The sequence below is a fragment of the Phodopus roborovskii genome, unplaced genomic scaffold (assembly GCF_943737965.1).
Source record: "Phodopus roborovskii unplaced genomic scaffold, PHOROB, whole genome shotgun sequence".
Taxonomy (NCBI): domain Eukaryota; kingdom Metazoa; phylum Chordata; class Mammalia; order Rodentia; family Cricetidae; genus Phodopus; species Phodopus roborovskii.
In genome coordinates, this window is record NW_026126469.1 from 16,487,772 (window position 1) to 16,512,926 (window position 25,155).

At 39.8% G+C, this 25,155-nt stretch overlaps 1 protein-coding gene across 3 annotated transcripts in view; it reads right to left on the reverse strand.

The window, feature by feature from the left end:
• Acap2 (ArfGAP with coiled-coil, ankyrin repeat and PH domains 2) overlaps positions 1–25,155 on the reverse strand; it is a 115,135-nt gene that overhangs the window by 23,817 nt on the left and 66,163 nt on the right. For all 3 annotated transcript variants that reach the window (XM_051191307.1, XM_051191309.1, XM_051191308.1), the window contains exons 7-13: positions 24,916–24,960; positions 22,030–22,125; positions 19,715–19,789; positions 14,543–14,655; positions 6,332–6,383; positions 4,173–4,273; positions 2,776–2,881 (exon numbers count right to left, since the gene is read on the reverse strand). In XM_051191307.1, coding sequence (XP_051047264.1) covers positions 2,776–2,881; positions 4,173–4,273; positions 6,332–6,383; positions 14,543–14,655; positions 19,715–19,789; positions 22,030–22,125; positions 24,916–24,960 — 588 coding nt within the window. The remainder of the gene's footprint in view (positions 1–2,775; positions 2,882–4,172; positions 4,274–6,331; positions 6,384–14,542; positions 14,656–19,714; positions 19,790–22,029; positions 22,126–24,915; positions 24,961–25,155) is intronic.

Genomic DNA, 25,155 nt, shown 5'->3' on the forward strand with positions numbered 1-25,155 from the left:
GGTCCTGATGCACCCCAGATATCACAGGCTGTGGCCACTGCTCTTGTTTGCCCACAGTAACTAGATGGTAAGACCCTATTGCTGAAGACACCACTCACTTTGGATGCGGGACACAGAGAGATCAACCTCAAACTGACCTTAAAACTCTCTCCTTGCTGGCTGCCTTACACAGTGCCAGAAGCTGCTGGGGAGAGAAGAGACATCAATGGTCTTACCCAGCACTGGGACCTACATGCTAACAACACCGACTCACTAGAAAGATGCTCCCACTGGTACAATAATGGCATAATGGTTATGGGTCAACCAACTGATATCTGTATGAATCTGAAGTCTACTTCACAAAAGGGATTTCGTGCCTGGTACTGTACACCTGCCTGGAGATCACAGAACACAGGGGGAACCTAACCTTACTGTTCTGCTAAACAGTCATACAGTCAAACTGTACTCTAAATGTTTATGCTGCTACTGATGTTTTGGTGCTATTCTCAATTTGGTAGATAAGTTTCACTTGGCAGTGAGTAGTGGTTAACGCGGGGACTCATAACTGCTCAAAGTGCTGAAAATAAGTAACTCTGAGTGCTCAACTGTGGATGGCTCAGCTGTTTCAAACACCCACCATCCAAGGCTCAGGGAAGAAGAGAGGGCAGAGTCGTCTAAGAGCTGGCAGACATGGGGGAGAACTATGGAGCATTCGTATTTAGACACGGCATGGTTGCTGACTGCATCAGCTCATGGCAACTGTGGTTTCCTGCAGAAGACCTGTACAAGATCAAGCCAATCAAAACTCTCACATGGATGATGGATGAGACCATGAGGCCCCACTCCTATCAGGAGAGACTGGCAGTTGATGGCTGCAGAGGGAAGGAGAATCCCTCCTTGGGGAATGTGCCTCAGGAGTTAGCCACACACCTTTGTACATGAGCTCAGAGGATTATTAACAACAAAAATTAAAAAGAGGAGAGAAAGTAAGTGGTGTTCTTTAGCGAGGACTAAAGGGAAGTAGTGCTAGGTGTATATGATCAATACTAAATAACAAAGAAGATTATAAAAAACAATAAATAAAAATAGATGCCTGGTTTTCAACACAATTTAATTGTTTTTAGGGGTGTGACTTAAACAATGAGAGCTTTTTTCAAGAAGTGAAGGTTAATAGCTAGTTCTAATATCTCATTGTGACAAAATAACAGATTCAATAAATATTCAGTGAACAAAATTGAATTCTTGAAAACTAGAGAGACACTAGCTAATTAGCAATACTCAAAAACAGAAAAGAATGTTATTCAGAAGTTCCAGAAAGAGAGAATTGCAGAGAATAGGAAAGGTCAGTAATAAAAAAAGCAACCCTGAAACTAAAGAACAAAAGCAGAAGAAACAACTTAATGCTGTTTCTTTTCTCCCAACCCACCCCTGAGGCCGGGTTTCTCTGTGTAGTTCTGGCTATCCTGGAACTTGTTCTGTAGACCAGGTTGATCTCAAATTCTTAGAGGTCCACCTGCCTCTGCCTCCCAAGTGCTGGGATTAAAGACGTGAGCCACCATCACCCCGCTATAATGTTGTTTCTTAAGGATAACTTTTTCCAACCTATAACTTCTATACATGGCCAAACTACAAATGTAACAACAAAATAAACCACTGTTCAGGAGAACATGGAATTTCAAATGTCTCACTTCCTGGAAAATAGTGAAGGACAACCCCAGGTTAATAACTATATTACACGGAACATTTAAGGGTAACTGACCCAGAATGGAGAGGTGATTCAGATAACACACAATATTGGGGGCTCTCTTCAGCAACATGCCCTTTGCCAATATTCTCAGTATCTGTACTCAACAATAGCCAGGTAAATGATAAGACTGAAGAAACCCCTTTTCGGAGACTAATTGCTTAGAACAAGGAGTTCCCTCAGTGCCTGCTTAAGAAGCTTCTAGTTTCATCTACTCCTGGGAGTCCCAGGTTGCCCATGATAATCTTTGAAATACAACTTAGAAAACATTCCTATTAGCAATCTATCACTGAGTCTATGCCTCAGCCCACACCAAAGACCCAGAAACAGTTTCGTTTCTCAAGGCTTCATTTATGCCCGTCCAAAGAATTTGCTGATTCTTTGAGAAGCTTTCAATTAAGAGACAACAGGACTTTCCTTCTTTGCATTTTACTTACATAAAATTAATTGTAAACTCACAAAATCTTTTATTAATGAAAAATATCAAAATGTTTAGGAGAAACCCACTAACAGGGGAACACTGTATTTCAATCTGGAATATACATTGAATATACATTCAAACACTAAAATAAAGATATATTTGGACACTGAAAGAAAAGAATAGGTAAGGGCTGGAGATATAGCTCAGTTACATGTGTATAGTATGCACAGAGCCCTGAGCCTGATCCCAAGCAGTCTAAAATCAGGTGTGCTGGTGAATGCCTGCAATCCCAGCTCTCAGGAGGCAGAACAGGAGGAGGACAAGTTCAAGGTCACTGTCAGCTACAGAGTGAGTCCTAAGCCATCCTGGGCTACATGACCTGACAAGAAATAAAGAGAAGGATGAAAGAGAGACTGTAGGGAGTATGAGTAGGGGAAGCAGGGAAAAGAAGCGAGGGAGGGAGAAAGAACATACAAAAAAGGTAAATAAAAAGAACTTGACTCTAAAGTCTTAAAAAATTTCAATTACATAAAATGGCGTTCCATAAAAAGGATGCCATAATCATATGTCACAAGTGAAATTTAAAACATGTAGCAGCATACCCCAAGATGCTGACAGCACCTCTACTAACCTCTGATTCATCGCCCTTCTCTCTGTAAGCAGTTGCAATGCTGGTCTGCACAGCTTTAATCCAGGCCTGGCGAAGCTTTTCAGAATCTGCCTGGAGCATACAACTTCTACAAGGAAATAGCATCATTCTGTCAGACATTAGATCAGAAGGGGAAAACAGCCATACATTTTATATTTTCTCATTGTGCTATTCAGTACATTTTTAAAAATTGTATGTATGTTAGTGTTTTGCCTGAATGTTGTCTGTGTGTGTGTGTGTGTGTGTGTGTGTGTGTGTGTGTGTGTGTGTGTGTGTGATGTCCCTGAAGGCCAGAAGAGAGAGTGAGACCCCCCAAGCCTGAAGTCATGGTCAGCTGTGAGCCATCAATGTGTGCTCTTGGAAAGTGAACCCTGGTCCTTTGGAAGCTCAGCTGAGGCTCTTAAACCATGAACCATCTCTCTTCTTGCCCAGTAATACTCTTCAGCAACAAAACAGTTTTAGTTGAAATAAGGTGTCAACATTCATCCATCTATAGGGCAAAGTATGATTGTGACAACATCAAGCTACAAATGAAACAAAATCATCACTCAAAAACAAAGACCTATCCCAATGCCAATGAGTCAAATACAGTGGTACATACCTGTAACCCCACATCTCGAGGCTGGGAATGAGGTCAGACCAGACTACATAAGGAAATCCTCTCAAAGGGGTAAAGTGTGTGTGTGTGTGTGTGTGTGCGCGCGCGCGCGCACGCGCGTGCGCGTGTGCACGTGCACGTGCATGCATGCATTTGTGTGTACATGTGTATATATGTGTGTGTTCTCTCATATTCCTTTTCCCTCCCTTCCTCCCTCCTTTTCTCTCCACAGTACCTTTTTTTTTTAAGTGGAGTAAAAATTTCATCTAACATTTACTTTCAATTCAACATAAGATCTAAAAAAAAATTTTCACATGGACCACCGGGTTTGGTGCCATAGATCTGTAATCCCAGCTACTCAAGAGGCAGAGACAGGAGAATGCCAAGTTCAAAGCCCTGAGTTCAATTCTCACTATCATCAAGATATAAACAAAGAAGTTTACCATGTTTTCACATAAATGTTTACATAAAGGGCACATTCATATGCTTCCAAGAAGAACACAGCTCAGCTCAGCAGTAGCTGCTTGCCTAACATGCTCATGGCCCCACTAAGTAAATAAACAAGCAATATCTACAGATTTTAAAGAATATGACACATGGAGAGAAGTTTCATAAATACTCGGATATAACATCTATAGTTGCTACAGGAATTCACTTTAAAACATTAATTTTTCTACTCCACTGACAATCATAAACCAGAGCTCTCACATCTGGCAGATTTTTGGGACAAGCTACAGAAACATGAAGACAGCTCTCAAATTCTCCCAAGCAAGCGTCTTACTTTGTCGGAGAGACGACCTCAAAGCAGAAGCGACGCTCTATGTCTTCGCAGTGCTTCACTGTGCAGAGTCGGAGGTCCTCCACCACCACAGTGGGGCTGTCCTGCAGCAAGGAGGCAAGCGAAGGGTTAGCGGGCCCGCTCCCAGCACTGCCAGCAACAGTAGGCTGCAACGCACTCCAACAACGGCCTCACTTAAAAGACCTCTATTTCCTCATAGTGCTGCTATAGACAGGAACTAGGCAGACATAGAACTAACAGAGACAGTTCCATACTGCTCAGTCTGCTGCATCAAATTACTATACGCAAATCAAGTGCAATCATTTAGAGAAAGGACTGGTTCACACTCGACACTTAACAAATACTCAAAAATATTATCTCCTTGTTGGCCTTCTTCCACCCCACTGACACCCATTATTCTTTGGGGTCCCACTCATATACAGAAAAGCTACTTTCTCCCCAGAGAGAAGCCTTTAATAAATCATGTTTTAAGTATTCCAATGAGAAACAAAAAATTGGTATATTCTTCTTAAAATTCTTACAAGAAAGAGAAAAGATTTTACCACTCCCCAATTAAAATACTTGTGTAGAAACCAGAAGAAAGCACCAATGGATTAGCTACAAAGTTCCCACAAACCTGTAATTAGTGCAGCCATCTCACAGGCCAAGTAGGTATCTGACAGTCACGGTTACACTATCAATTAACAGATGGTTTTCTTTCCAGTGTCTAGCATTCTCACAAACTCTCCCAGTACACCTTCCCAATACATAAAACTCTTACCTTGACATGAGGCCAAGAAAACAAACACATAAACACATCAGTAACAAAGTACAGGGTTCCTATCTACATTATTAACAGTGTACATTTTGACTTCTGTCATTTTAAAGCATTCTACCCTATCACCACTGGTCCTAAAATAATGTGTTCTAGAAGACAAACTGTCTGCTGCCTCAAAATATTACTATGGGATGTTAGACTTCATCCTGCCACATAACTAACAAAAGGACTTAATAAAATGAAGGTAATAGCCTTGGTACACAAAACATCTTAAAGCTAGGAATTAAAACTTCAGAATTAAGAGCTGGAGAGATGGCCCAGTGGTTAAGAGTGTATACTGCTCTGACAGAGGACAGGGTTAGTTAGGGTCAGGCAGCTCATAGCTGCCTCTTAACTCCAATTCCAAGAGGTCTGATGCCCTCTCCTGACCTCCTCAGGCACCGCACTCAAGTGTACAAATCCACACGCAAGACATACGTATACACATCATAATTAAGAATAAAAATAAAATCCATATAAAAGGGGGATATAAAGATGCCTCCGCAGTTAGGAGCACTAGCTAGGTTAGGAGCACTGGCTAGAGGACCCAGGTTCAATTCCCAGCACCTGTAACTCCAGTTCCAGGGGATCTGATGCGATTTTCTGGTCTTTGTGGGCACTACATATATGGTACAGAGACATACATACAGGCAAAATACCCATACACATTCAAAGAAGCAAAAAGAAAAAGCTGTTTAAAAAGGAAGAATCCATAATTAGAGAACTAAAGAAATGGCTGAGCTGTTCAGGGTCCTCACTGCTCACAGTACCCACATCAGCGCCCATGACCACCTGCACTCCCTCTCCAGGGTGACCAAACACCCGTGATCTCTGTGAGCACCTGCACTCACATGTACAGAGACACATACACTCTCATAATTAAAGACAGTGAAAGCAATGCAAGGCACAGCGGCCCACGCCTTTAATCCCAGCACTCAGGAGGCAGAGGCTGCCAGATCTCTGTCAGCTGGGGGCCAGCCTGGGATGCACAGCGAGTTCCAGGCTGGCCAAGACTGCATGGGAGACCATGCCTTACGATAGCAGTCTGGTACCTCTGGGGGCATTGCAGTCAGGCGCACAAACGTGCACTCAGACACACACGTACACACAAATGAAAATAAATCTATTTTCGAAAAGAACTGAGAATCAAATCACTCAGCTTGTAAGGACTAGTGTTAACAGCTTCCACTCCACTTGTTGTGCATATCCAAACATAAACCAATAAACAGTAATTTCAGAATTTTGCATATGGATATTTATGGACTTTGGTGTTCACCAAGACAAAGAGACAAAGAACTAAAACCAGAACTCACCAGTTTTCACAATTGCTTAACAAGGCACGTACCTTGAACTTTTTCTGGTAAACCAACTGATTGTTCTGTATGGAGAACCAGCGTCTAGATAAAGACAGACAGATTAAAGATGGCGCACATGGATCACTCTGTGGCTGGAAAGTGAGTCTAGATGCCCGTGTCGGGTGATGGTGTCTGGAGAAATGCACTGCTCTGTTCCCATAAACTGAGGCATGTGAGATAACTACTGAAAACTAAGAATAATCGTAAAAATCACAGGCTAGGGAGATAAATTAGCTATGTTTTGGTTCATTTTATGTCATAACTTTATATCTTAACAAAAGCTTTCATTTTTTTCCTGTTAAGGCCATAACTATTGTTAAAGTACAAATTTACAGGTTTTTTGTTTTTTGTTTTTTTGTTTTTTTTTGAGGTGCAAAAATAATATCTTTCCCCTCAAATCTCTATTTTTATGATAAAGAAAACATAAACTACAAATAAAATATCCATTTATATTAAGATAAATGGTGCTTTATTTACAAACTTTCAGAAGCTAATTCAGCAAATGTTTGATCTGGTCAACAAGACAGACTAATCAAACTTTATCACAAACTTTATCTCATATAAGAATTCTTACTTCTCAGACGAATAACATGTTACATATATGACCCCCCCTCCCCATCCCACCAACTGTTTAAATAGCTCTCCTCATCACTGTTATTAGCAAAAACAATTGCTCACAATCTTCTTAAGGAAAATGGCTAGGCAATGCAAGCCATATGCACTAATTCTAATTTACTAAAATAATAAAAAGAACTAAAGACATTAAAAAAAAAAATCACAGCCAAAAGCCATTCATAAAGAAAGCAAGACTTCTCACAGGCAGGAAAAGTGAACAGTACTTGAGTTATTTTTTTAAATTAGTTTTATATGAGATGATTTTTAATATAAACATTAGTTATTAATCTATTAGCGGATAGAGATTCTACCTTTTCATTGACAGTAATACAAATCACTAGAAATTATATTTGGGTGCTTTGAATTTCTATTTTCAAATTTTTAGTTATTTCTCCAAAGCTGAGAAAGAGCCCTGAAGACACTTTGAGGGGTTTAAGTCTTTTACTGGGTGGGTGGGTTTTCTTACCACTTAAAAGTGTATTTATTACCTTTTTCATTGAAAAAGTTTGCTAATTAGCATCTAAATAAAATAAAATGGGGTGCCACTGAACGCAAATCAACAGACCAGAAAAGGAAGAACTTCCAAGGCTCTGGTTTGGGGACAGGCAGCCGGTTAGAAATGTTAGAGGAAATTCCTACACACAACCAAGTGGTACACCCTGCCACGTGGGATGACATGCAATGGAGACAATCTCTGAATCTGATTAAAACATTGTGTGTAAAACTCATTTGAGGAGGGTGAACTATATTAATAAAAATGTACAAGCTGTATATCATAGTAGTTATCTTACACAGTTTGAGAAAAAGTTTTATTAATGGGAAGACATCCATATGAAAATGCAAAATTGTTGTGCTTCTGAGATCCTCAAAAGTTGTTTTTTCTTTTGACCTGGTCTATCTTAGGATAGTACTCTCTAGAACTATTAATAGTAATAATAATAATATACTATGAAAATGCTGCTGTCCCATCGGAGACTGTTCCCTTCCGTTATTAACCTTATGGAGCACATGTGTTCCTGAAGTTCAGCTTCCCTGACATTTATCTGCTTCTGGGTGACATTCTTACATCATCATGTTTTATAAAACACTTAGAAAAGACAATACAAATTTCTCTTTGTTTGCTACTTGCTTAAAGAAAGCATAATACATCATAGGTAGCGGGAATGGAATTACAAAGATGTGTTTGTCTGACAAAATCTTCCTTCCTTCTACTACCATTAGAAACATGTATCTAACACCAGGCAGAACCTCAACCATGTACCTAAAAGTAACGACATACCTGTGTGCACATCTGGGGAGTGCATGCTTGTGTTCTGGTGCGCATATACATACATGCAGACACATGTGGAGGCCAGAGGACAATCGTGGGGATCATCCTTAGGGCACTGCCCAACTCCTTTGGACAAGGTCTCTTATACTCACAAACTGGGCTAGCCCAGCTGGCCAGTGAGCCCTAGAGATCCACCCATCTCTCTCTCTTCAGTGCACATACCACTACACCTGGCATTCGTGTGTGGTTATAGGAGATCAAACTTGGGTCCTCGTATGTGCAAGGCAAGCACTTTACTGACCGAGCTCTCTCTTCAACCACTGGAATGGAGTTTTTAAATGTTCCTATAAGATAATCCTAGTGACTATTAATATTCCCAAGAAAGGGAAAGTGTGATGAACAGCTCACAGCCTATGAATTACATACACACACACACACAAATACTTAGCATTTGAAGCACATGGTACTGGAAATTTTAAAGTACTACACAAACTGTAACTAGAGACAAGAGACAAGTTTTGAAAGCTAACATAGTACATAATTTACAAGACTGAAAAATAGAGCACAAAATATAGGACTAATTTTTAAAATATTTATTTATTTTATGGATATGAGTGCTCTATCTGTATTTTTGTATTTTTGTCTTTATGCCAGAAGAGGGCATCAGATCTCATTATATATGGTTGTGATCCATCATGTGGGTGCTGGGAATTGAACTCAGGACCTCTGGAAAACCAACCAGTGCTCTTAACTGTGAGCCATCTCTCCAGCCCAAGACTAATTTCTTAAGTGTAAAAAAAGTAAGACACATTTTGTATCTGTATCAAACAAAAGCAATTTAGTATAATTTAGACCAACATATTATACTTATTTTTTTAAAAAAAAAATAAATACTATTACATATCAAGGAGAACTTCCAGGTGACAAAATTTAGGTCAAATGGGAAAAAAATAAATTGATAAAAATCAAATATAGTTTACCATGTTTGATCTTAGTATCAAAAATATTGGTAAAAGTCAGAGTCAGTTCCAAATCAAAAGAAGCTTTATAACTAAGACTATATAAGTTATGAGTTCATGTTTAGGTGCTAGACAGATACACATTTAATACAATCTAAAGGGAATAAAGTGGCAAAGAAAACCTATGACCTGACAACAGATTCTTTTAATGCAATGAGCTGCTGCCAAAAGACTCATCCCAGCCCCTGCTTCATCTTAAACATAGTTTGCTACTTTAAGTCAAAAAACAAAAGCCATGGGGGGGGGCCTTTGTTTTTTCATCTACTGTGGGTAATTCTGAGCACATCAACTGTCCTTTCCCAGTTTAAATCAACTGAGGACACAGGCAATTAAAAGGTGCAATTCTCTTCCTCATATGAATTCTTATGTTTTCTTTCCAATTTAGAGCACAAAGAGATTTTTTTGTCCATTGCAAGTAATCCACCTGAGAACGGGTTAATCAGGCTTTCTCGTGCTACAGAGGAAATTGGATAAGAGGAGGGAAGGCAGGAAGCTATTTGGTACCTGATATGATCGGGCTTTTTCCTGTCATGTGAAAAAATGGGGCAGGGTTAAAACAAAAGGGAAAGGTGTAAAAGAAAGAAAATGCAAATGCGCAAATAAGCAAAGGACCAGCATGATACAAAAAATAAGACCAAAAAAAAAAAAATTAAAGAAACAAGCTTAAGCTAACGACCTAACAATGCAATGTATTCATGTGTTGTATTTATGTATTACAAATATATACATTTTATAGAATTTCAATTCTTAAGAAACTGAAATACTCTGAGAATATTTGAATTATTACATTACTATTACCTTACACACCTATTATGATTGTCTGCCTCCATGTTTATAACTTGGAAATACAGATAGTATTGTACCACCTTAATAATCTGTGCCTGGAAGGTAAGAGGAACATTCACCTACAGAAGCCTTAAGGAAATAAAAAACTTTTCGGAAAGAAAGTAGGGTTATTAATTAAGAATTTCCAAGATCATAAAATAGTGGCTGATAAACCTCCCACCTACCCATATCTGTCTTCATCATCAAATGATAAGAGACTCTAAGGCCACATATAAATATAACTCCTTTATTGTTTTTAGGGGAGCAGGAAGGCGGAGACAAGGCTTGGCTGTGTAGCCTAGGTTGAGCTTGCACCCATAATCCTCCTTCCTCCCCATCCCAGGTTCTGGGACCACAGGTGTACACACTCCACCCAGAAGACTCATTTTTGGTCTATGTACACACTTCATAGTTTAAAACAAAAAGCCAATAAAAACATTTTTATCTGTACCAACAGTATATAGGACACTGTGCTTTAAACTTTTATATAATACATTTTAAGCACTGGGTTATATTTTCTGGCCTAACAAAGGAGTCTGCTTCTTTTATTAGCCTTTTCAACTTAGTGCTGAATTATGTTAACAGTTACTTTCCTTGTTGTCTTCTTTCCAAATTCATTGTGAAACAAATTGTGAAACAAAAGAGAAATGTGGGTTCCAGTGTTTACAGTCTGAGTTGAAACTGCCATACTGAGAAAATGACTTAAGAAAGCTCACCTCACCATGGCAGACCTTACAAGCACCCCCAGAAAAATAGAGCAGTCCCTTGGTGTCAGTGTAGCGCTTGGTTCTAGAAGTCAGTCACACATATCCACATCTGTAGATGCTCAACTTCTCTAAGATAAAATGCAGCATTTGCATAGAATCATAAATGTGAGAGTATGTGTGTGTGAAGAAAAGAGGGGAGGGGGAAAGGAGACGGAGAGACAGACAGAGAATGTGTGTGTGAGTGTGTGTTTCAGAAAGACTTGCCATGCTGCCCTCTCTGGGCTATGGTGCCTCCCCACCTGGGCCTTGAATTAAGTGAGCTCAAACCCCCCCCCCCCATTTACTCGCAAGAGCTATTATACTGTAAACGCTATGTAAATAATATCATTGAATTGTTTACAGAGCAATTACAAGAAAAAAACCTCCATGCTAAATGCAGTTGGTTTCTCCCAAAACTGTTGACTCTCAGTTGGTTGAGTCCCTAAGTGTAAGGTCACACAGAGAGCAACGGGATACTCGGGATACTCGTTTATATGCTGCAATGCCACAAATAAGACACCGGGATCCAGCAGGAACATGACTGGTGGTGCATAGAGGACATGAGAACCATCTGCTCTCACACACAGAACATAATTATCATGGTACACTAATCAATACTGGACACTGCCCTTAAAGAGGAAGTATAATTTATGAACCATGAAGGACATATTTTTTTTTTAACATTTGGGAATTCTTAATCACACTCACATGTCCCTCAGGATGGACATCTTTGATAGCTGATGCTTAAAATATGACATAATTTCATAAAATTATAGATAAGAGCAACTGAATCATTTTTATGATTGGTGCCTATGGTAGCTACAAAAAGGGGTGGGGATTTTCCTTGAAACTAATCAAACACTATTTTTTAAAAAAATACATAAGCAGTGAGTAGGAAAGCTTAATGTCTGAAGAGATAGATTCTAAGATGGCTTTTTGGTTTGCTTTGCTTTGTTTGGCTTTGATTATGGTTTTTTGAGACAGGGTTTCTCCGTGTAACTTTGAAGCCTGTCCTGGAACTCTCTCTCTATAGACCAGGCTAGCCTAGAACTCACAGAGATCTGGCTGCCTCTGCCTCTGAGTACTGGGATTAAAGGCGTGCACCACCACTGCCTGGCCTCTGAGATGTTTTTAATATTAAGGAATATATAGTCTTATTCAGAGAAGCAGAATGTATTATAATAAATTAGATGCAAAACTACTCATAAGACACTAAATCCAAATGGATGGAGGAAGATTATTTGCATGTCCTGAAATTAGATATTTGAGAAGCCTCTGAACTCTTTCTTACCCCATTCGTGCAATTCCCTTCTGCTACCTTTTGCATATGGTCTATCCCCCCAAAGGTTTGGCACTAGGTCTGGCTTACACTGTGGTACCAGTAGGAGAGTGAAATCCTTGGAGGCAGGGCAGTGAGCTAGATGACTACATCATTGAGGATGCTGCCTGTGCAAGGGATCAGTGATGGTCTCCTGAAGTAAATGTTCGTCAGGAATTGGTCATTTCCCTTCCTGCTCTTTGGCTTCCTATCTCAAGATAAGATCTCAGCCACACAGCTCTGCTCCTGAAACACAGCCCCTCAGCACAGCCCCTCGACACAGCCCCTCAATGGAGTCATCCAATCTTTAATTCCCAGATTCAAAATCCATGAGAAAAATAAATCCCTCTTCATTGCATTCATCTCGCTAGATCTCCCTGTCCTTGCTGATCCCAGGGGTCCCGGGCAGCCCTTCAACCGGCAGCTTCATTTCTGAGGGGGCACCTTTTCATCCCGCAGACCTAGCACATCTACAGCGGGGCCTTTACAGCTGCTCCAGTATCAATGCCAGGTAATATGATTCATAAGACAAATAATAAGAACAAAAAAGGTCCACATTTGCTCTGAACAGCAACTGAATTCCCCACTAAGACTAACTGAGCTTCGCTTTGGAATCTCAGATGACATTTCACACTAAAGTGGTCCAAGGAAATCCATTTTCTCTTCTTGCTAACATGATGATTATGTTTCTAGGGATTTATTGTATTTTGGCTTTTGTTTTCTTAAACTTGAAGGAGGTGTAAATCTGCAGGATAAATTTCAATTCTAACATTACATTATAACACCACTCTGGCTGAATAGTCTTATAAAATTACCACGTTCTAGTTGCTTCTAGTTCCTACACTAGCTACAGAATTTCCCAATAAGGACTTAAAAGACTACTGTTTCACATTTCAGCTCATGAAACACAATTTTAATTTTTCACTTTCACTGTATAATAACTAGAAGCATTACTGATAACAGATCATTATAGGTGATCCTCCAATACCCAGGTCTTACTTAAAAGTTCTATATAACTCAGTCTTAATATTAAATATGTTTATTCTTTCCAGATTATTCATTCTCAAATGAGAAATTTTTTTCAAATAAATCGTGTACCACTTAGATTTACTACAACATCAAATAGTAGAGAAAAGCTCCATAAACCACTGACATTTAAAAATATCACTGATGCTTTTGAATTTCAACACCAAGAAATCTAAGAGCAATCAGAACCCATCTCAATACAGCAGTGAGGTCCCCATTTAAATTAACACACTGTACACCAATGAACTAGTGAGGAGACCCTCTCTATCTTAGTGACATTCATCTTAAGGAGCATCTCCATCACTGGATGAAGGCAGAACCTGCTCTTAACACAGAGGAAGACATTTCAGCTGACCTTGCAATAACAAATCAATTACCCAGAACACAGACACTACTCTCAATTATTTATTATAAAAATGTCCTTTTTCGATTTAAAAAAAAAAAGGGGGGGAGGCATCCTGAGTAAAGATCAATCACTAACATGCAGAAGGATGGCCCTGAGCCAAGATACCTTCCAATGCTATTAGGTATGAAATACAGTATTTTATATTTTCTTTCTGTTTTGTTTTTCAATTTTTGATACAACATCATACTATGCAACCCAAGCAGGCCAGGGACTGAAAATCCTCCTGCCGTCACCTCCTGGTAGGATTACAGGTGCCTCCCTGTAATCCTGGCTATAATTCCATTCTTATAAGACATTTAATAGATAGTTTTATATTTTATAAAAATTAACTAAGCAAAAATTCTAAGTTTTTGCTAGTAATTACAAAGAAATAATGGCTACCATTTTCTTCCCATACCCTACTTAAGTGCTATTACAATGGCCAAAAAATCAGAACCACCTGGGCTTAAAACCCACAAGTGAATTCTTAGTTTGGGGAGCAGGGTTAAGACAGGTTTCTCTTTATAGCCCTGGCTGTCCTGGAACTAGCTCTATAGCCCAAGCTGGCCTGAAACTCAGAGATCCACATGTCTCTGCTTCCTATATCTGGGATTAAAGGCTTTGGCCACTACCACCCAACCACAAGTAAATTCTTAATAACATATGTATGTATGTATATATACATATATGTGTATATATATATATGTGTGTGTATATATATATATATATACACACACACACACGCATGTATATATATAAAATCATTGTAGACCAAGCATTAACAAATTCTAGTTTTCTCCTCTAAGCCTTAAGTTTCAAATCTAAAAATCTGTGTTCTCACTTTTCACCTGACCCTTACAACTCAGTGGACTATATTAAACAGTTAAGGAATTTGTAGAATTTAGCTAGTCTGGGGGGGCAAAGAGTTGCCAATTACAAGGAAAGGCAGAAAATGGCAAACATGTTAAAATCAAGACTAATGTCTGAAGTCTGTTACCTGTTCCACGTTTTGAAGGCGTTGCTGGCTCGCTTGAAGAGATACCCTTCCATGACAATGCCATTCGCAGCATCTACATTATACTCCAGCTTGGAGTCATCGCTGGAGAAGTCCTAAACAAGATACATGAGCTCAGACTACTGTGTTCCCAGAAAAAGAGTTTGCAGTAAGTCTCACACAAGCACAGGGGAAAGGGACGTAATAATTGAGACGTGCTTCAACTTATTAACCATTCAGGGTGCTGGGAACCAAACTTTGGCTCTTTGCAAGAGCAGCAAGCACTCTTTACTTTGAAGCCGTCCCATCTCTCCAGCCCTGGAAGCTAGACTTCTACCTATAGCGAGATCGCTTCTGCAGAAACTGGATGACACTTAGCTGGGAGAAACCAGCTAGAGGGGAAGTAGGGGAGAATCATCTCAGGGTTTTCTAACATGAATATGCTAAAACATGAAAAGGAAACAGCTAGAATTAAGAATTTTTTTAAATTCCTAGTATCTTTCAAATTTTAAGAATAAAAAGCCAATCTATAAATGAATCATATTTCTACATATTTTTTCTTTGGAAAAAATTAAAACCATGTGTATGACTGTTTTTAAAATTCCCATTACTCTGTGTCTGCACAGGAGCAAATGTGTGAATGAATACATGTGTACTTGCATGTGTGGTGCCGAAACAGAATGCAGGACAATAGACAAGTGCTCTGCCACAGCACATATACCGGTCATCCTTCACAGCAGAGCGCAGTAAGTCAGCAATAGAAGTAACTGACTTTTGCAATATGTGTGTACTTTACACATGTATACATGGTCATCTGTGTATGCGTGTGTGCATGTGAAGCCAGAGGTCAACACTGAGGATCTTCCTCTGTTACTCTAATTTTTTTAAGATAGGTTCTTTCAATAAACCTGGAGTGCATCAGTTTGTCAAAACTAGCTGGCAAGCAAGCTCTTGGGGTCTACCTAGCTCTAATTCCCCAGCACTGGTCCTGCAGGTGTAGGCCACAACTCCCAGCCTTTTACAGGGCTGCTAGAACCTGACCACACGTCCTCAAGCTGACAATAACACACACTGTACCAAACGAGTATCTCCCCAGCCCTGACCTTGACAACATCTTTAAAGGGGTTGTGTGCTTTTAGGTTTTCTTTCTAGTTTTAAATTTTAAATCAGCATAAAGTTAATTATGACATATTCATGTGTGTGGATTTCATTTACTTAGTATTAACATATTAGTCTAGATTCCATATTGAGAAAGAACTTACTATTTATCTTTCTGACACTTGCCTATTCTGTTTCCACTTCTATCCATCTTCCTGCAAATGACAATTTTATTCTTCTTTAAAGCTATATGAGACTGTGCACTTATGCATGGACATGTAACCTTTTCTTCAGCTGAATGTTTGATGAAGACACCTGGGTGGCTCCACATCTTGGCCACTGAGAAGAGCAGCAATTAACTCGAGTGTGCATGTGTCACTGCCAAATGCTTCCCTTATACACTTCAGGTGCAGGCCCAGGCACAGCTGTTGTCACATGGTGGTTTTACTTTTAGTTTCTTGGGAGGACTAAATGTTGTGTTTGTAGCATCTGTAGACTCTAGTAACTAAGCATAAATAATGGGGCTAGGAGTACAGCTCAATAGTAGTGTGCTTGTCCAGCACGTGCAAGGCTGCCACATTAAGACTCCCAACGCCAAAACAGTAATAATATAAAACATTACATAAAATAAAATTTCCTGGGATGTGTAATGCACTGTAAACTTGTATTCTCAACCACTTCTTGAGACGGATGAGTCTTCTGCTATTAATGTCCCTTAATAAAGAACTGAGGTGTGAAAAATCGCAGTGGGTTCCATATGTAAGCAGCTAATAAGAGTGAATGCAATGTTGCTGCTGGAATCTCTGCGAACACATTTATGACCTGACAGTTAGGAGAGGACACTCAAAGGAAACTGGAAGACAAAGGGGTCAACAGGACAAGGACATCGCTCAACTAAGAAGAGCGAGTGAGAGCTGACAAGCCTCCCCACCGAACCTGCAAGTGAGAGCCAAGAACCACCATTACCACTACCATTCAAGACTGCCGTAAAGGTCCTAGTCAAGCTGAGCACGGAAAAGGTGAAGGTGGGAAGCAGCACAGTGTGATGTCTTTACTTAGGGAGAGGATGCTGTACACAGAACAGTCAAAAGAATCAGAGAGAAATCAGTATCAAGAGCATTAGTGAGACTGCTGGGTATAAATCAATACAGGGAGATCAATCTCACCCAAATATAGCAGAGACGAACGAACTGTGACTCTCTAAAGGGAGCTGTTACAGGAACATGTGTAATGTAAGTATCTGGGAATAGTCTAACCAAAGGTATGTAAGAAAATCGCAAAACCTTATTCAAATCATTAGAGAAGAGAAGGTAGAACAAGACTGTGGTGCAGACATTATCATAAAATAAGCAAACTTGATTTCTCATAGATCCAATATAACCTCCATCAAAATCCCAAAGGCTTTATTTTTTTCTTTTAATTAATTACTACGTTGTGTATTCTGGGGGAGGACTAGCAAATGCCACAGCATTCATAAAGACTGGAGGATGACTTTGTTTCACAGACTGACCCAGACTACCAGGCTAGTGTGGCAAGTGCTGTCTGTACCCACTGAGTCACCTCATCAGTCCCCCGAAAGCTCTTGTCATAGAACAAAATTAAATTACTCCTGGGGTTTGTATGCCCACAAAACTCAGTCTGCAGAGAGATGGGGTGGGAGCTTTGCTTTCTCATACATGAAGAGCAACTGTAAAGCTGATAAAAAAAAACTGTGATGGCAATGTGTTGGGATAATCAAGACAAAATGACCAAGGGAGAGAAAAGACAGCCCAGAAGGCACCTCAGACAGAAGAGGTGTGGGGTGTAACACATGCTGAGGCACAGAGCATTAGAGGAAGAGGCTTGCTAACCAAGATCCACGGGAGGAAGTAGATCTCTACCCACTACACACAAGAACCCAGTTACATGTTAATTAAAGAGCTAAATGCCAGGGCTGAGGACACAGCTCGGTGGCAAAGCACCTGCCCACCACACACGAGGCCTGAGTTCAATCCACAGGACCATTATAAAAAACAAACAAAGCAAAAATATAAACATGAAAAGCAAAGCTACGTGGGAGAGGTGTTTGTGATCTTGTGATGGGGACTGCTGAGCAAGCAACGGAAGCACCAGACACAGATAGGGCTGAAAACCAGGGAAACACATTCATCTAGAATATGTGAGGAACTTGACCATCTGTTCAGAAACTGGCAGTAAAAGGAAGAACAGACATTTCCCAAACAGGGACCACAAATGACTTTAAGATACAATTCATTAGTCACTAACGGTGCATAAATTAAAACCACAAGGTGATGTCCATATCCACAGTGCATCGGTGAGGGCATCGGGGAACCTCGGCACTGCCTGCCAGCACACTGTCTGGGATAGCAGCTCTCCTCCATTACTGTAAACATATACCCAAAGACAAGCAAAGGCATGGGCAGGACACACAGGGGCACTCTCTCATAGTGATCAATGAATGCAGTTGTTAAAACGCCTTAAAAAGTATGTCACAAATGTTTTTCCTTAAATTTTAGTTGACTTGGTTTTGTTTTGTTTTTCTTTTACCTGTAATGCAGCCTGTGTCAGCATTTGGGGACAGAGAAAGTATTCACAATGAGTAAAAACAGCATTATTTTCTTAAAGGAAAACAGTTGTGTATCGTTTAGGGTCAAATAATCTCAGAGTTGATAATTTACCAGTTTGAGGCCTTCAGTATAATACAGAACTATGTATATAATAAAATGTTTTAAAATATATACACTCAATTTAATCAATAATCACATATTTCTAGAAACACAATTTGTCATTTATTAAAAAATAATTAATTCCACTTTTAGCAATCATTTGACAGTAATGCCATTAAAACAAGCTAGCCATCAAAATGCTGCAAAGAGCCAGGCACCGTAATAAACACCTAAAATCCTGGTACTCAGGAGGCTGAGGCAGATGGGTCATGAGTTCAAGGCCCATCAGAGCTACACAGTAAGACTCTGGAAACAGTGGAAGCAGAGAAAGGGAAGCCAGCCACGAACTGTAAGTTAAACTGAAGCTGGGATGGAGGTGCACACCTGTAATCTCAGGCACACAGCAGGCAAGAGCGGGAGGGCTACGCGCTTGAAGCTAGGCTGGGAATACAGAAACATCACGTCTTAAACAAAAGAAATAGGGAGTTAGCCTCAACCTCTAGTAACTAAAGTAACTTACTTAAGGATTGTCTAAGAGAAAAGTCTTTACTATCCTATGTGTTATTTTTCTTTTACATAAATAATACATTATTTTTCTTACACTTGCTACTGATTTTGCTCCATTTTTCCCCATTCACATCTTCTGTGTGTGACCTGCTCTACGTAATCTGTAATCAAAGATGATCCGATTGCTTATTATCAAGATAGCATGTAGCAGGAACTTTGTCATAGCTTTCTATGACAAAGCTTTCTATTCAACCCCTAACTTGCCTTTTATGCTTGGGTCACTGCACAAATCCATCACAGACTATTATCTACAAAATACCATCAGCCTATGCTTCAGACACAACACACTCAACTCTTGTATGAATAAGTGAGAATTTACTATTAATTCTCATTTTTAAAAATACTTGTCAAAGGTAGTTTAGCTAGGCTTAGGCATTAACAAGCAATGAGGGTCCAGAAGGGATGTGCCGAGAGAGAAAGAGAGGGGGGGGGGAGGGAAAGACAGACAGACAGACAGAGAAATATGCACACATTCTCTCTCACATATACATATGTGTACAGATAAACACACACACACACACACACACACACACACACACACTTTGGCAGGTGGTTATAGGTATTCTAAATGAAACCATGAAAAATATACAAACTTTTAACAAGGTGTAACCTTTAGTTACACCCCAATAGATTAGCAGCATCTATAAACTGGTTTAAGAACATAGTTTGCAAATGTTTTGATGTGGAAAGATAATGAAGTATATACATTAACATCTAAAACATTTTACTTTTTTCCACAAAAGAAGGCTTTACTCTAACTGCCACCTAAGGGATCTGTGTGATGACAGTAGCTTGCATACTCGAACATTCTTGTGAATTCCAGGCAATCTAATCTGCCCTGTACCTTCTGTTGGATAGTAGAATGTTTTTGCTCCATCTCTCTTTTCTCCTTTGCTGCATCCACAACCAGTCGATCCAACTGAAAGAAAGAAGAAAATTTTAGACTTAAAAGTCAAAGAAACAAAGGTATTTTGTAAACCATATTCCAAGTCATTTGACAGATAAATATATATAAATCACCTGGTTAAAATTAACCTAAAAAAGCATTTTGGCTAAACATTCAAGTAGAAGTTCACATTTTTCTAGTATTAAATCCTTTTTGAGAAAGCTGATATCTTAGGGGGAAAGGCTTCCAAGCTGGAGGCCTTGTCTCCAGCATTGCTGCAGTATACATCCCATCCTTAAAGGACAGAAAGTCTAACCTAAAGTGCCTGTGACCCACTTAGAAGATGCTGGTAGCTGCCGACAAGATAAAAACAAAATAAAGCACACATTAAAAAAAAAAAAAAAAAAAAAAAGATTTGTTTTTCCATCACTAGCAAAAGGTAATGCAGCTCAGCTAGGAAGGGCAAAGGTCACAAGCTCCCATCAACAGATACGTCCCATCACTGGAAACACACCATGTTTTCAACTTGCCTTCCTTGCAATTATAATCTAATCTGTAACTGGTCAAATCAGTAAGAGACAGCTTGGGGGACTGGGGGCAATGCAGTAATAAGCTTGCTTGAGCCCAGGAGTTAAGACTAGACTATAAAGCCCTGGCTCTGAAAGGTTAAATTAAACAAAATAATAAAAGAATATTAATTCCATAATTTCAAATGTTATCTCCTACTTACTCAGCTACTACAAAATTATCCTAATTGGCCACATCTAAACAGGTTACTACAAAAAAGTGTGGCTTAATACATGCTTTTCATGCAAAATGAAAAATCACTTGGTTTAGAAGGGGAAGGGCACAAAACAATTTCCACTAGCTAACTACAAGGCAAAGGGATGAAAGTAAAGAGTTTCTAGGACACAGGAAGGCCTGACCTCCCACCAGGCCTGGACCAGATGTCATAGTCACGCGTTTGTACATCACACTGACCCTCTCCTGTAGTATAAAAGATTAACTGCTCCCAGTATCTACTTCCTCCGCACACCTAATTCTGCCAGATCATCTTCTGGCAACATAGCTGTATGTCCCGGGTCACTGGGAACATACGCAAAATGGACATGCACGATTTCCAGGAAATGTCTGTCCTTAGGCGATATGTGCCCTTCTTTTCCCTTTCCTCCTTTCTGTTAGCTGGAGTTTGAGGATGATGGCTAAGGTTGATAAGTAAGTCACTTTTAACCACGAGGCTACTCTGTGACATAGATGGCCATCAACCTGTGCTTCTGACTTTACATAAAAGAAATAAGATTCTTTGACAGAAGTCCTAGTTTCCTCGGTTGGGCTGCAAACAGACCCAACCTCAACTGACACATACAGAGTGCTTGGCATGGAAATGAATAGCAACCCGGTGCAGGAGACCAAAGACCAGACTAGGTATAACTCCCAGCATGGTTGCCCATCACAGAGGATTACCCATCCTCTACCCATCCACTCTCCCTCCTCCCCCTCCGGCACATGTGCTTTCATCACTCAATGGTAGCCCATTCCACTGTTACCTCTCTCCCATTTCCCTAAACTCTACTTTTCCCTTAACCTCTCACCCCAGAAACTATGCTGGGAAAGAAAACCCCACAGATTAGGATGAAACCAGAGTAAGAAGGTACATACTCAACAAAAAGCACCATCTGAAGTGACTTAGTGACTCCGGCCAAGTCAGTGGTGAAGCACATGCCTAATGTATAAGGCCCTGTGTTTGAGCCACAGGGCTGCCACCACCAAAAAAAAAAAAAAAAAGCTCCAAACATATTTAATACAGCTTTGTGAAATAAATAATAATAAGTGGTATTGGAAGCTTTATGGTTCTAAGACTCTTATTACCCAAGTAGCCAGTATAAATTTTTGAAAATAAAAAGAGCAATGTCTTAAATAAAAGCAAACTAGGTCAGTGACTCAATTATTCAAGTTTAAAAAGTCAAGGACTAAATCCCGCTATTTGTACTTTAAAAGGCACATGTGTATCTCAACCTGCCTCAGACTCCACGAGCCAGGACAACAGCTGTGTGTGCGCGCCACCCGAAGGGGAAGTTATCTAAGTCCCTTCCTCAGGCACTTCCACCTTTAAGCTCATTTCTGACTCAACATTTAACCCACATGTAAGGGTGCTACAGTATCAAACTCTTTGTAAGTAAATGAGAAACCAGATTCCCCAGGGATTCCCCAGTATGCTAAATAGCTTTAGAAACACAAGCAACACAAAACAGAAACCCAGTTCAAGAGGTTACCTGCGCTCCAAGGTCTTTCATGTAGGGCCCGAGCTCACTGAACAGGTCATAGCCTTGGTGGAAGAAGGCCAGATGTGCGTACATGAAGGACAGCATCTGACGGCAAGAGAGGGAGGTTCAGATGCACGGCTAGAAGCTTAGGAAGTGTCAGTCCTTCCCATAGGTAGCAGCACTCCACAAGGACCCAGAGTGCTAAACTGACTTAAAACTGAGTTGCTCTTTTCTTGAGAACTTCACAAATAGTTGCAAGTAAAGAGAAACACCCAGTGGTTTGGCACCTTAACAACTGTAGTCATTTAGAGTTAAACAAAACTTACATGGGTGATTTAAATTATATTCTCAATAGCTTCACTGTCTTACTAGTAACCCTTAAGTACTTTGTGAGATGTCTGTGTGGTCCTCAGAGTAAACTCTCTAAGCAGAAAAGAAATGAAAAGAGAAGAAATGTAAACACTAGCAAACACTCCAACCTACCAGAGACACCAGGCCCCGGGCCCTAGGGAAAAGTATAGACTCAGTTGCTCATTTTCAAAAAAAAAAAAAAAAAAAAAAAAAAAAAAAAATAGATGTAAGTGGGAGCGACATAGACTTTTCTGTTTTAAAAAGGGCTATCCATCTATTTGTTTATTTTTGTACCGTATGTGTGTGTGTGTTCACATATGCCTGGGGAGTGTGGAGGTCAAAGGACATCTTGCAGGAGTCAGTTCCCAGTCTAGCAACTGAACTTAGGTCACTGGGCTCGGCAACAAGTGCCTGTATCAGCTTAACCACCTCCCTGGTCCCGGGAATTTCTCTATATTCATTCCACAGATCCAAAAATTGACATTAAGTATGGGTTGGGGTCCTCTGATTTTTCTGTATTTTATTAATCTACAAAAGACATCCCTGTTTTTATTAGTTAAGTTTTTATATAACTAAATGTATGCAAAGGATCCCCTAAGACCGGCTTTATATTTTAACAAGAACAGACATCTGTTTAATATTCTGAAAACTAAAGTAATCATAGGGGTATTAATACTCAAGAATCCTCTACAGAAAAAATGTTTACAAAATAAAAAATAGTTAAATAAAATTCAAAGATTAACAATAAAAACTCACATGTAAAAATTAGTATATTGTTAGATAATGGTAGAAATTATACAACTGTGTGAAAATATTTTTCAAACCACTGAATTATAAAGAGAAATTAGTAAGATTATATAAAAATGTAAAATACTCCAGGTGGTGGTGGCACACACCTTTAATCCCAGCACTTGAGAGGCAGAGACAGGCAGATCTCTGTGAGTTGGAGGCCAACCTGGTTTACAAGAGCTAGTTCCAGGGTAGAGCCCAAAGCTACACAGTGAAACCCAGTCTCGAAAAAGGAAGAAAAAAAATAAATAAACCTAAAATATATCAGGTCACATTATACAACTTCCACAACAAGATTCTTCTCGTTTTTTATTGTTGTTGGTTTTGTTTTTCTTTTAAATTGTGCTTTGCTTGGGGAAAGAGGGCAAATTTGGGGCCTGGGAGATGGATGCAATCAGAATGCATGATGTGAGATCCACAAAGAACCAATAAAAGAATTTTTAAAAATGTTATATACTTAGCTGTCAAAATATACACTAAGCATATTTAAAAAATAAATGATAAACCAGGAAAACACAGCAGAGGATCAGTGATCTGATTCCATAAAAAGTGCCACAGATCAGTACAAAAAATGAAGACTTCAACGGAGTAAGAGAAAAGGCCACGCATATGGCTCATAAGTAGCCCGGAAAATATATGGAAAAGTGATCGAACTCTGAAAATGCAAAATTTAATATTGAGATCTCATTTTCTGTCTATCATACGGTAACTGGGAAAGGTTAGGAGACAGGGCTACAATGCCCACCGCTGGTAAAAAATGTAGAGAAATGGCTGTTCTCATACACTACCGGTAAAAGCAGCTCACAACTTTTGAAATTCAGGACTATTTTTTAAAAGCCCTTTCCAGATTTGAAAACTTTAACGAGGGATGGGTAGACAGCTCAGTGATGATGGCCACTGGTACTAACACCTAGAGCCTGGACCCCCATGGTAGGAAAAAAGAACTTGTTTCCACAAGCTGTCCTTTGACCCTCCACATGCTCACCATGGTGGGGATAGGGGTGGGGGGTGGAGACTGCTCAGCAGCTGAGAGCACCTGATGCTCCGCAGAGGATCTGGGTTCAGTTCCCAGCACCCACATGGCAGCTCACACCTGTCTGTAATTGCAGTTCCAAGGGATCTGATGCCCTCTTCTGATCTCTGCAGGCACCAGGCATGCATGTAGTACATATACATGTGTACAAAACAGATGTACACATAAAATAAAGAAATCAAAAAAATATTTTTAAAAAGAAACTTTCTAAAAAAAAGCAAATACAGCTGGACTGTGAATGTGCTCACCTTTAACCCCAGCACTTGGGAGGCAGAGGCAGGTGGATCTCTTGAGTTCAAGGCCAGCCTGAACTATAGTGAGTTCCAGGACAGTCACACAGAGAAACCCTGTCTCAAAACAAAAACAAAACAAACAAAAAACCCAAAATATAAAAGCAAATACAAGCAAAAGAAAATGCAAGGTTATGACCATATTTGGTAAGCTTCAAAACAATCCTGAAATATTCTCAGTGGTTCTAGTCACCACTTCCGGCTACTTTCGGGAAGTGTTAGGTCTCTAGACCACATAGAACATTACACTAGAATAACAGAGTGCGGTGCCAACAGTGTGTCTGTCTTTGTGGGAAGGCTGTATGTTAGTGACACAGACACATCCACAGCTGTGCCCTGAAGCAGACGACACAGGAGATAGACAAGGAGAGCACACACTACAGGAACTACAAACACACAGTCCCAGTTAACAGTGGTTCATTAAGATCTTACTGATTTCAGGATTTCTGATCTCCTCTTGGATTGAAGCACATTAATCTGAGGGAAGATAAACTTGGTTAATCACCCATGAATTACTAACCCACAATACAAGACTCTCAGACTCGTCCTCACAATCCCAAGCAAAGCTTGTTTTCATCAATAAACCTCTTTTGGCTAAAAGTTATGATAAGCATACCGTGAATACTCCACCACACTTGAGCTCAGTGTAAACACTGGCTCTTCAAATTACAG